This window comes from Nerophis lumbriciformis, linkage group LG22, assembly GCF_033978685.3.
Source record: "Nerophis lumbriciformis linkage group LG22, RoL_Nlum_v2.1, whole genome shotgun sequence".
NCBI classification, from domain to species: Eukaryota; Metazoa; Chordata; class Actinopteri; order Syngnathiformes; family Syngnathidae; genus Nerophis; species Nerophis lumbriciformis.
This window is the reverse complement of record NC_084569.2, coordinates 39,876,691-39,889,958: the sequence shown is the minus strand read 5'-3', so window position 1 is coordinate 39,889,958 and position 13,268 is coordinate 39,876,691. Positions and strand designations below refer to the sequence as shown.

At 46.9% G+C, this 13,268-nt stretch overlaps 1 protein-coding gene across 1 annotated transcript in view; it reads right to left on the bottom strand.

Annotated features, from left to right (window-relative positions):
• The window catches only part of nherf1b (NHERF family PDZ scaffold protein 1b), a 96,151-nt gene extending 89,597 nt beyond the window's left edge, over window positions 1–6,554 (bottom strand). The window contains exon 1 of the mRNA XM_061973852.2: window positions 5,775–6,554. Coding sequence (XP_061829836.2) covers window positions 5,775–6,326 — 552 coding nt within the window. The 5' untranslated portion in view covers window positions 6,327–6,554. The remainder of the gene's footprint in view (window positions 1–5,774) is intronic.
• Window positions 6,555–13,268: the final 6,714 nt, after the last annotated feature.

The window sequence follows — 13,268 nt, the reverse complement described above, 5'->3', positions numbered from 1 at the left end:
TTGCAATATTACAGAAACAGAAAGAAGATGAGAAATTGTTCCCAATTTTATAAGAAAAAAATAAAGTTAAAGTTCCACTGAGAGTCACACGCACACACTAAGTGTGGTGGAATTATTCTCTGCATTTGACCCATCCCCTGGGAGGTGAGGGGAGCAGTGAGCAGCAGCAGTGGCCGCGCTCAGGAATCATTTTGGTGATTTAACCCCCGATTCCAACCCTTGATGCTGAGTGCCAAGCAGGGAGGTAACGGCTCCCATTTTTATAGTCTTTGGTATGACTCGAAAAAAGTCGACACATTGTGAGAAAAAGACTGCTTTTTTAATTTTTTTTTTCTGTTTGTAATTAGTTTTTAATCTTCATTATTTACTTCAAACTATTACATATTTATTTTATATTTTATTAATCACAAACATATTACATATGTTGGCCAGAGGGGGCGCACTCATATGGAAAGTACTTTTACTTGTTGATGTCTCGAGAAGGGGAGAAATACGAGAACACACACACACACACACACACACACACACACACACACACACACACACACACACACACACACACACACGCACACACACACACACACACGTAGGTCACAACATTAGGTACACTTGCACCCTATCGCCACAAGGCAAACACTGCTTGACAAATCCCATTCATGTGATTACGTTAAAAAAAAACCCATAGGGCTCAGAGTGTAACCATGGAAACCTGTGTGTGAGAATATTTTTGTGGAACTATGAGAGCCGTTTACAATATTTTATGTCGCAAAATGGTGGATAAATGACAAGATGTTTGTTTTTATCAGCAATATGAACATTTCAATATGATCACAATTGTCATTATTGTTGAATGTGCTCAAAAAGTAGGAATAATAACTAAATAACTCAAATAAATAGACGGGCTGTTAGAAAAGCCACTATTTGGCATGTTTTTATCGCTTTAAATATCGGTTCGTACTGTACTTTAAGGCTTATTTCAATGACAAGCGCGAAACAAATCAAATCTATTAGCACTGGCGAGAGCGTTGCGGCGTCCTACTCTGTTCAGCGGTCCTCGAACGCACCGTGAAATCATCTATTACTCACTCTGTGATAAGAGAGTCACATGTTTGTATAAGACTAGATCAGGGTGTGTTGTTTCTACACGTTAATGTCTCTTGTTTTCAAGTAGGGTTGTCTCGATACCAAAATGTATTTCGAAGCTTTATTAAATAAAGGGGACCACAAAAAAATGTCATTATTATCTTTATTTGAACAAAAAATGTTAGTGTACATGAAACATATGTTTATTATTGTCATTTAGTCCTTAAATAAAATAGACAACTTGTCTTTTAGTAGTAAGTAAACAAACAAAGACTCCTAATTAGTCTGCAGTAACATATTGTGTCATTTATACACCTATTATTTTGTACACATTAAGAGGGACAAACTGTAAAAAAATGATTATTAATCTACTTGTTCATTTACTGTTAATATCTGCTTATTTTCTGTTTTAACATGTTCTATCTACACTTCTGTTAAAATGTAATAATCACTTATTCTTCTCTTCTTTGATACTTGACATTAGTTGTGGATGATACCACACATTTAGGCATGGATCCGATACCAAGTAGTTACAGGATCATACATTGGTCATATTCACAGTCCTCATGTGTCCAGGGACGTATTTACTGATTTTATAAACATAACATACATTTTTTAAAAAGGAAAAATGCTAAAAAATATAGATGTAATCATAGTAGTATCGACTAGATATCATTACAGTGGATGTCAGGTGTAGATCCACCCATGGCATTTGTTTACATTGTGACGGTGGTGAGCTATTGTATCCTCCTACGGTGTGTAGTGAAGCATGTTTAGCTATTCCTCGTCCTCCAGTGATAATACTACTTGTAAGAAACTTACTTTATTTGTCGCCATGGAGACAAGAATTAGTGATTTAGAAGTAGCTAAAACACTGTCTTAAAGCAGCTCTTCCTGAGGGTGTTTCAGTGTTATAACTTCACCTTTATCTTGACTTTTTACACCAAAATGCGTCCGTTCTCCCTTTTCTGTCTACACTAAGGCTGAAACGACGCGTCGACGTAGTCGACGTCATCGGTTACGTAAATACGTCGACGCCATTTTTGTGCGTCGGCGCGTCGCATATTTACGTCACACTACTGTCATGGCGGAGCGCAAAGCAGACGATGCGAGCGAGGGGAAAAAAGCACGCCAAAAGTCGTCAAAAGTGTGGGAGTATTTCAATAAACGGCCTAATAATGTTGTTGTATGCACACTGTGTCGAGCGGAAATGGCCTATCATAGCAGCACAACGGCTATGAACGAACATTTGAAAAGAAAACCCCCGACAGCGTTCTTGCCATCACCATCAACAAGTCAATCGTCCGCGTGCGTATACGTTGTCATCATTACACAAAAACATAAATGTGTCATTTGTATCTGCGTTGTAAATTCATAAACTAAAGCACCGTTTGCTCTGAGAGGCGCGTTTGGCCTGCCTGTTCAGTGTTTACAAAGACGCGCTCCTCTTTAACGCTGTGGAGAGGCGGCGGCGGCGAGCGAGCGGCGAGGCGGGGCGGGGCGCGCCGGGAGCGACGCCGCAAGAGACAGGGGACGACGAGCGAGCGAGGAAGAGGAGCTGAAAAGCGAGGAAAGAAAGAGAAAAGAGTTGGAAGAGAAAAGACTTTGTGTAAAATTAAAAGATTGTAAACCTGGCAAAGCCGTCTGGCGTTCAGTCTGTCGGTCCTGAAAGAACCCCACGGCACAAGACGTGTCACAAACGCTAACGTTAATTAGTTGTGCAAATACCTTTTACAACATTAACAGTTACATATACTATGTACAAACCAACAATTAACTTTCACTTTAATCATACTATCATTGTTGTGTTATTAAGCAAAATAAGCAATACTTTTACTTTTGTTGAAATGTTTACACTGTACACTTTTTTGTATTGGATGTTTAGCTTTATTTTTGCACATTTTAGCAAATAAGCAATACTTTTACTTTTGTTGAAATGTTTACACTTGTTACAGAATATTTCCGTTTTGCACTTTTTTGTATTGGATGTTTATCTTTATTTTTGCACATTTTAAAGCAAAATAAGCAATACTTTTACTTTTGAAATGCTTATACTATTCCAGAATATTAAGATTTGCACTGGATGTTTACTTTTATATTTGCACATTAAAAAGCAAATAAGCTACTTTTAATTTTGTTAAATGTTAACAGTTTTAAATGTTTACATTGTTACAGAATATTTTGTCATGTTGTTGTCAATGTTGACTGAGTGGCCATACTTTTTTTTTTGTAAATAAAAGCCATGCCTTTTGAAAAAAATGGCCTACATTTATTTTTTCCTCTTCATTTTAAATAAAAAAAAATAATCGGTAAAAGGAAAAATAATCTATAGATTAATCGAAAAAATAATCTATAGATTAACCGATTAATCGAAAAAATAATCGATAGATTAATCGATAGAAAAATAATCGTTAGCTGCAGCCCTAGTCTACACACTGTGTCTGCTTGTAAGTACTCTGTGTGTGTGCGCTGCCCAACATGCTCCTCTGCTCGTAAAACCAACAATGTCACCACATGAGGACGACGTGCAGTCATGCCCGTTAAAAAAAATAAATATAGCAAAGCGGTACTTTTCAAACAGAGTATAGTACCATTTTTGATTGTTTAGTACCGCGTTGGTACACTAGTACTGGTACACCGTACAACCCTAGTGCACATTGAACCTACACGCTGGGCTCTCTTGGCACAGAGTGATCCTTGGAGGTGTTTTTTACGGGGCGTTCGAAGACCTCTGATTAGAGTAGGACGTCAGGCACTTTTCATTTGAATACATCCTCAAGTGTTACACAACTAACCCACAATAAAAACAAAACTACTAAAAGAGTCAGTGAAGCATAAAAAAACACAAAACATGCACAATTTTGGCTTTTCTTACAGCTATCTTGTTTTTATGTATTTATTTATATAAAGATTGTGTGTGAATGAGTACTTTTGGAGCACAGTTAGCAACAGTGCGCTAACAATGCTAACCGTGATCATTTTGGTCACAACAAGCGTGATATGTGGTCACATGACACTAGCCCATTCCTGCTCCATCACTACATTATAGTATGATGGAACACTTTCACCATCTTGGTCCTGTTTTGCTTCCATCATTTATACATTTACGTACATTTTAAGCAAAAATGTACCTTTTGCTTTCCCATGTTGTTTTTTTGAAGTGGTCTTCAAATGATTGTTGTCTACATGTAAACACTTCCTGGTGGTCTACATAACGTGCCGTAGTGGTCCAAATGTTGCGTGGATGACGCTATCTAAACCCTGGCTTGTTGTGGGCGGGACTTATTCACATGCCTCCACTTCGACAGCGTCTACTTTGTCACGAGTAGGCACTATACGCTACTTTTGTGTGAGAAACGGCAACAGTGGAGAATGCATGTGCACGTACGAGTCAGTCTGCCCCGACGACATGCTGATGTAGAAAAAGAAGGAACTTATTGACTACGGTGGCGGACTTGTGCAAAAGCATTTTGGAAACATTTCTGGCATGTATGAAGATGTTTGCTGACGTCACAAGTTGGGCAAATTTAACGGCTTGTTTGGAAGAAGTATGAAGGAATTAAGGCAAGATTGTTTTATAAATATCATGCCTTCAAGCTTTGAGTTGACATTTTTGGGGCTTTATGGTGGTACTTGATGAATACTTAGGTCTACTACACTACTGTATTTTAATGCTGTCATTATGGTGGTACTTAATGAATACTTAGGTCTACTACACTACTGTATTTTAATGTTGTAATTATGGTGGTACTTAATGAATACTTAGTCCTACTAAACTACTGTATTTTAATGTTGTCATTATGGTGGTACTTAATGAATACTTAGGTGTACTACACTACTGTATTTTAATGTTGTCATTATGGTGGTACTTAATGAATACTTAGGTCTACTACACTACTATATTTAATGTTGTCATTATGGTGGTACTTGATAAAAACATGGTCTACTACACTACTGTTTTTTAATGTTGTCATTATGGTGGTACTTGATGAATACTTAGGTCTACTACACTACTGTATTTAATGTTGTTATTATGGTGGTAGTTGATGAATACTTAGGTCTACTACACTACTGTATTTAATGTTGTTATTATGGTGGTAGTTGATGAATACTTAGGTCTACTACACTACTGTATTTTAATGTTGTCATTATGGTGGTACCTAATGAATACTTAGGTCTACTACACTACTGTATTTTAATGTCATTATGTTGGTACTTAATGAATACTTAGGTCTTCTACACTAATGTATTTTAATGTTGTCATTATGGTGGTACTTGATAAAAACATGGTCTACTACACTACTGTATTTAATGTTGTCATTATGGTGGTACTTGATGAATACTTAGGTCTACTACACTACTGTATTTTAATGTCATTATGGTGGTACTTAATGAATACTTAGGTCTACTACACTACCGTATTATAATGTTGTCGTGCTCCAAATAAACTTCAACCAACCAAACACACAACAACAGGAAAGAAAAGTAGGTTTGGAATCAAATGTCTCCTTTAAGGAAAACATACTTTAAATTAAATTGAAGTTTGATTAAAAAAAGTATGAAAATCGTAAAAAAGTGTAAAAAAAAAATAAAAAAAATAATTTAGCAGCAGCCATGGATAAATGTCAATCAATAGTTTGTTTTTGTGAAAAGTCAAGAAAGGAGGTGAAAATGGGTAAATATGATCTCACCTTGAGTGAATTGACGCTCAGCTTCCTCTCGGCGTCCCCGTGAATCCCTCCGTTGCTGTCCGGCACCGGCGTGCTGTGCCCGGACCCTCCGGCTCGCTCCTCCGCCTGGACCTCCGCGTCGCGCCGCTCCTCGCCGTCGTCCGTCCCGTCGACCTCCTTCTCCCGCGGCCGCTCTTCCTCCGCGTCGTCCTCCTCGTAGCGGAGCGGGAAGGGCAGCCCGTCGTCCACGTACTCCTTCAGACACTTGACGTTGTGCTTCCTCAGCAGCGTCTCGGTGTCCGGGTCCACCACCACCAGCTCCAGGCGGCCAGAGGCGGCTCGTATCCGGCTGACGACCTGCTGGTGGCTTTCATTCTCCACGTCGTCCCCGTTGACGAACACCAGCCGGTCCCCGGCGAGGAGCCCCGACACCTCCGCCGGGCTGTCGGGCTCCACCAGCCGGATGAACTGGCCGGTCTTCCCCTTCTCGCCGTGGAGGTGGAAGCCGTAGCCGTTGTCGCCCTTCTCCAGCGCGCAGAGCCGGGGCCGCAGGGACTGACTTTTACTCGGCATGCTTCTTCGCCGCCGCGCCGCTAAACCTGTTGCTCGTTTGCCGTGGAAAAGGGACGAGGAGAGAGCGAAGACCCGCGGGCTGCTTTGTGAGAAAGTGCGGCTTCCTTCCGACAAATACTCCCTTCCGGGCGTGACGGGTTCAAAGTCCGAACGGGGCGGTGGTGACCTGCATGCGCATCGGAGCGAAGGTCCCCGGTCCTCGGCGGACTCTGCTGGAAGCTGCTGGAACGTCCCGTCAGGAAGAGGGAGGTGCGTTCAAGGACCGGCCCAGCTGAGTGGCCGAGAAGCTTAACGGGGGGAGGTCACTTCATTAGGTACACCACTGTTGCTGCTTCCAGGGCCGCTCCTGCCTCAATCGGGGCCCCGAGCACAATTAACAATTTCACTGCCCCCCACCCAGCTTTCTTGGAAACAATTTTTATATTTTATATAGATTTAACATGTTTTTAACTCAAAGACATTTATGATCGATATTTTTAGTTCAAATAAAGTTTCCTGACACATTAGACACAGTGAAATGTATGCCAAAAGTCCACAACCACAAAAATGTTTTTACACACGCTCAACAATTTGCAAGTCATTCGCAAGGAAAAAATGTTTTCTGCTCAAAAAAAAAAAAATAGATTCACAATTAGGAAAAACCTTTTCTTCAATAAAAAAAAAAAAAAAGATTCTGCCTGGTGAAAAAAATAAAAAAAAATTTAGAGTAAAAAAAAGGATATAAAAGTTGTCCATCCATCCATCCATCTTCTTCCGCTTATCCGAGGTCGGGTCGCGGGGGCAGCAGCCTAAGCAGGGAAGCCCAGACTTCCCTCTCCCCAGCCACTTCGTCCAGCTCCTCCCGGGGGATCCCGAGGCGTTCCCAGGCCAGCCGGGAGACATAGTCTTCCCAGCGTGTCCTGGGTCTTCCCCGTGGCCTCCTACCGGTCGGACGTGCCCGAAACACCTTCCTAGGGAGGCGTTCGGGTGGCATCCTGACCAGATGCCCGAACCACCTCATCTGGCTCCTCTCGATGTGGAGGAGCAGCGGCTTTACTTTGAGCTCCCCCCGAATGACAGAGCTTCTCACCCTATCTCTAAGGGAGAGCCCCGCCACTCGGCGGAGGAAACTCATTTCGGCCGCTTGTACCCGTGATCTTGTCCTGTCGGTCATGACCCAAAGCTCATGACCATAGGTGAGGATGGGAACGTAGATCGACCGGTAAATCGAGAGCTTTGCCTTCCGGCTCAGCTCCTTCTTCACCACAACGGATCGATACAGCGTCCGCATTACTGAAGACGCCGCACCGATCCGCCTGTCGATCTCACGATCCACTCTTCCCTCACTCGTGAACAAGACTCCGAGGTACTTGAACTCCTCCACTTGGGGCAAGATCTCCTCCCCAACCCGGAGATGGCACTCCACCCTTTTCCTGGAGAGAACCATGGACTCGGACTTGGAGGTGCTGATTCCCATCCCAGTCGCTTCACACTCGGCTGCGAACCGATCCTGTGAGAGCTGAAGATCTTGGCCGGAGGAAGCCATCAGGACTACATCATCTGCAAATAGCAGTGACCTAATCCTGCAGCCACCAAACCAGATCCCCTCAACGCCCTGACTGGGCCTAGAAATTCTGTCCATAAAGGTTATGAACAGAATCGGTGACAAAGGGCAGCCTTGGCGGAGTCCAACCCTCACTGGAAACGTGTCCGACTTACTGCCGGCAATGCGGACCAAGCTCTGACACTGATTATACAGGGAGCGAACTGCCACAATAAGACAGTCCGTTACCCCATACTCTCTGAGCACTCCCCACAGGACTTCCCGGGGTACACGGTCGAATGCCTTCTTCAAGTCCACAAAGCACATGTAGACTGGTTGGACAAACTCCCATGCACCCTCAAGGACCCTGCCGAGAGTATAGAGCTGGTCCACAGTTCCACGACCAGGACGAAAACCACACTGTTCCTCCTGAATCCGAGGTTCGACTATCCGGCGTAGCCTCCTCTCCAGTACACCTGAATAGACCTTACCGGGAAGGCTGAGGAGTGTGATCCCACGATAGTTGGAACACACCCTCCGGTTCTCCTTCTTAAAGAGAGGAACCACCACCCCGGTCTGCCAATCCAGAGGTACCGCCCCCGATGTCCACGCGATGTTGCAGAGTCTTGTCAACCAAGACAGCCCCGCAACATCCAGAGCCTTAAGGAACTCCGGGCGGATCTCATCCACCCCCGGGGCCATGCCACCGAGGAGCTTTTTAATTACCTCGGCAACCTCAGCCCCAGAAATAGGAGAGCCCACCACAGATCCCCCAGGCCCTGCTTCCTCATAGGAAGACGTGCTGGTAGGATTGAGGAGGTCTTCGAAGTATTCCCTCCACCGATCCACAACATCCGCAGTCGAGGTCAGCAGAGCACCATCCCCACCATACACGGTGTTGACACTGCACTGCTTCCCCTTCCTGAGGCGGCGGATGGTGGTCCAGAATTGCTTCGAAGCCGTCCGGAAGTCTTTTTCCATGGCCTCCCCGAACTCCTCCCATGTCCGAGTTTTTGCCTCCGCGACCGCTGAAGCCGCACACCGCTTGGCCTGTCTATAAAAGTTGTATTCAATTTAAAAAAAAACGTTTCTTGCAGAAAAAAAACTATTTTGCAAAGTAAAAAAACCTTTTTTCAATCAAAAAAACGATGAGCAAGTGTAAAAACAGTTTTTTTGTAACGGCGTGGACGCATGGCGATGCACGGATTGTTCTTCCAAGATTGCAGCAGGAACTCCGGAGGCAAAAGTGCAGGTAAGACAGTGATTTATTCTATAAATCAGGCAGGAACAAACAAACAAAGCACGGGGAGCTAACAAGACAAGCATAAGGCAAAGCTTAGCTCAGGAAAACAAAGGATCGACGACGTCACTTGTTGCATAGAAGCAAACAAAAGCACCAGACTGAGTGAGGCCAAAAGGCAGAACTAAATAGCTCTGTGATTTGTACCCAGAGACAGGTGAGCGTCCCAACTCCCGAACACCAATCGGGTGACACTAATCAGCACCCATGACAACCGAGAAACCTAAAACATGGGTGGTGAAACAGAACTTAAACCACACCTGAATCAAAACCTAAATAAACTTTAAACAAACTATGATCCGGGCAACACATCATAACAATACCCCCCTCCTAAGGACAGACTCCAGATGTCCCCAGAAAACACAAAGAAAAAGTTCAAGAGTCACTCGTTCTTGTAGCCACCGGGGACGAGTCAGTAGGAGGCGGCGAGTGAAACGCCGCTGCAGCAGGCAAGGCGGCCGACCACAGAACGGCCACATCCGTGGCTGTCGAGAAGGCGAACACGAGTGACGCCAGAACTTCAGCAGCCGGAGAGTTCTACGTCTAAGTCCTGGGCGTCGCTGCTCTTGGCGCAAAAAGCGTCCATGAATAGGCCACTGCGGGAGCCGCTTGCAGTGGCAACAACGCTGGAGATGAGGGCGGTTGCGTGGGAATACCAGCCGGAGACGTGGAAGATGGAGGCAGCGCCGTGGAAAGGCCCGCCGGAGACGAGGAAGACTAAGCGACGCTGTAGACAGGCCCTTCGGAGACGAGGAAGACGGAGGAAGCGCCGTGGAAAGGCCTGCCGGAGACGAGGAAGACTGAGGCTGTGCCGTGGAAAGGCCCGCCGGAGACGAGGAAGACTAAGTGCCGCTGTAGACAGGCCCTTCGGAGACGAGGAAGACGGAGGCGGCGCCGTGGAAAGGCCTGCCGGAGACGAGGAAGACTGAGGCTGTGCCGTGGACAGGCCTATCGGAGACGAGGAAGACTAAGCGACGCTGTAGACAGGCCCTTCGGAGACGAGGAAGACGGAGGCGGCGCCGTGGAAAGGCCCGCCGGAGACGAGGAAGACTGAGGCGGTGCCGTGGACAGGCCCGTCGGAGGCGGCGCCGTGGAAAGGCCCGCCAGAGACGAGGAAGACGAGGCGGTGCCGTGGACAGGCCCGTCGGAGGCGGCGCCGTGGAAAGGCCCGCCAGAGACGAGGAAGACGAGGCGGTGCCGTGGACAGGCCCGTCGGAGGCGGCGCCGTGGAAAGGCCCGCCGGAGACGAGGAAGACGAGGCGGCACCGTTGAAAGGCCCGCCGGAGACAAGGAAGATGGAGGCGCCGTGGTAAGGTCTGTCGAAGACGATGAAGATGGTGGCGCCATGGGAAGGCCCACCGAAGACAATGACCTCGTTGTGAGAAAAATAGGAGGCGTGTCTGGAGGCGCATCTGGAGCTTGAGCGGCAGGCGAAGGAGGCTGCCGTGGTGCTGGCCCAAGAGCCAGCCATGGTGCTTCCTCAGGAGCTAGCCGTGGTTCTACCGCAGGAGCTAGTCGTGGTGCTACCGCAGAAGCTAGCCGTGGTTCTGGCACGGGGACCAGCCTGGGTGCTGGCACGGGGACCAGCCTTGGAACTGGCACGGGGACCAGCCTTGGAGCAGGGACCGGAAGAAGCCTTGGAGCAGAAATCGGAAGCAGCCATTGTTCAAAAAGTCTATTTAAATTCCCAACAGCGGACTGTCTGAATGCACGTCAGTGCGCATTCATGTGTACGCTGCGCTGGGCGCACCTCCAGGAGCGTGCCAGGCGCGTGCCAGTCCGGCTGCAGCAAGCAGCTGCAATCAATCGCCAGCAATCTACGCACCTGTCGCTGATGAGAAGACCTGCCTACTTATGCCAGTGCAAACCTGCATCCTGTGCCAGAATGTAGCTACCTGTCCTATACACCTGCCTTCGATCACACGTCACAAGCTGTGTGTCTCGTCTCCCTGCGTTCCCTCTGGTTCCCTGGCTGCATCTTGGATCTCGACCTCCTGCCAACACACGGACTTTTGACGCCTCGCTATTGCCTCGACTTCCTGCTCGTGCTCACCCTATTGGACTTCCGCACCTCTCGCTCAACACTACCGGTAACACACAACAGTTAATTCACACACATAGTCACACCATACACTTTTGGATTCGGGCACACTCCTTTTCCCTTGTTTATTAATGTTATTATTTCTTATTCATATACTGTATATTGTTTATGTATATAAATAAATAGAGCTAATACAACGTCCCTGTTGTCTGTGCCGTCTTCTTCAGTTCTGGTCAAAAGAATAGGAACCAGAAAGCACAGTGACCCTAGTTCCCGCCCCAGAGGACGAAGTATGCTTGTCCAACAAAAACAAGCGAGCGATCTACCCGCGACACAGACTACGAGGAGGATCCCGAGACGTGGAGTGAGGCGGACGCAATGATGCTGGAGGCCCTCAGCTATGTGCCCGAGGAGCTGGTGAACATGGTTTGGAGCCCCGAGGGTTTGCTGGTCCCCATTGACTCTGGCTGGCCCAAGAAGACTGCCGCACCACCGTTCTGGTCGCGCCGGCGAGGACAAAGACCTCCCAGAAGGGCTTCGACTTGCTGTCGACAAACTCCGCCCCCAGTGATTCAAACCCCGCCTCCTGTGATTCAAGTTTCGCCCCCAGTGAATTAAGCTCCGCCCCCAGTGATTCAAGCTCCACCCCCAGGGATTCTAGCCTGTCCTCACTCATTAGGACACACCTGTCCTCACTCATTAGGTACACACCTGTCCTCGCTCATTAGGAACACGCCTGTCCTCGCTCATTAGGTACACGCCTGTCCTCGCTCATTAGGTACACGCCTGTCCTCGCTCATTAGGTACACACCTGTCCTCACTCATTAGGAACACGCCTGTTCTCGCTCATTAGGTACACGCCTGTCCTCGCTCATTAGGTACACGCCTGTCCTCGCTCATTAGGAACACGCCTGTCCTCACTCATTAGGACACACCTGTCCTCACTCATTAGGAACACACCTGTCCTCACTCATTGGGACACACCTGTCCTCACTCATTAAGAACACACCTGACCTCACTCATTAAGAACACACCTGACCTCACTCATTAGGAACACACCTGTCCTCACTAATTGGGACACACCTGTCCTCACTCATTGGGACACACCTGTACTCACTCATTAGGAACACACCTATCCTCACTCGTTAGAAACACACCTCTCCTCACTCGTTAGGAACACACCTGTCTTCACTCGTTAGGAACACACCTCTCCTCACTCGTTAGGAACACACCTGTCCTCACTCGTTAGGAACACACCTCTCCTCACTCGTTAGGAACACACCTGTCTTCACTCGTTAGGAACACACCTGTCCTCGCTCGTTAGGACACACCTGTCCTCACTCATTAGGAACACACCTATCCTCACTCGTTAGAAACACACCTGTCCTCACTCGTTAGGAACACACCTCTCCTCACTCGTTAGGAACACACCTGTCTTCACTCGTTAGGAACACACTTGTCTTCACTCGTTAGGAACACACCTGTCCTCGCTCGTTAGGACACACCTGTCCTCACTCATTAGGACACACCTGTACTCACTCATTAGGAACACACCTGTACTCACTCATTAGGAACACACCTATCCTCACTCGTTAGAAACACACCTCTCCTCACTCGTTAGGAACACACCTGTCCTCACTCGTTAGGAACACACCTCTCCTCACTCGTTAGGAACACACCTGTCTTCACTCGTTAGGAACACACCTGTCCTCGCTCGTTAGGACACACCTGTCCTCACTCATTAGGAACACACCTATCCTCACTCGTTAGAAACACACCTGTCCTCACTCGTTAGGAACACACCTCTCCTCACTCGTTAGGAACACACCTGTCTTCACTCGTTAGGAACACACTTGTCTTCACTCGTTAGGAACACACCTGTCCTCGCTCGTTAGGACACACCTGTCCTCACTCATTAGGACACACCTGTACTCACTCATTAAGAACACAACTGTCTTCGCTCATTAAGAACACACCTGTCCTCATTCATTAGGAACACACCTGTCCTCACTCAGTAGGAACACACCTGTTTTCACTCATTAGGTACACACCTGTCCTCGCTCATTAGGAACACACCTG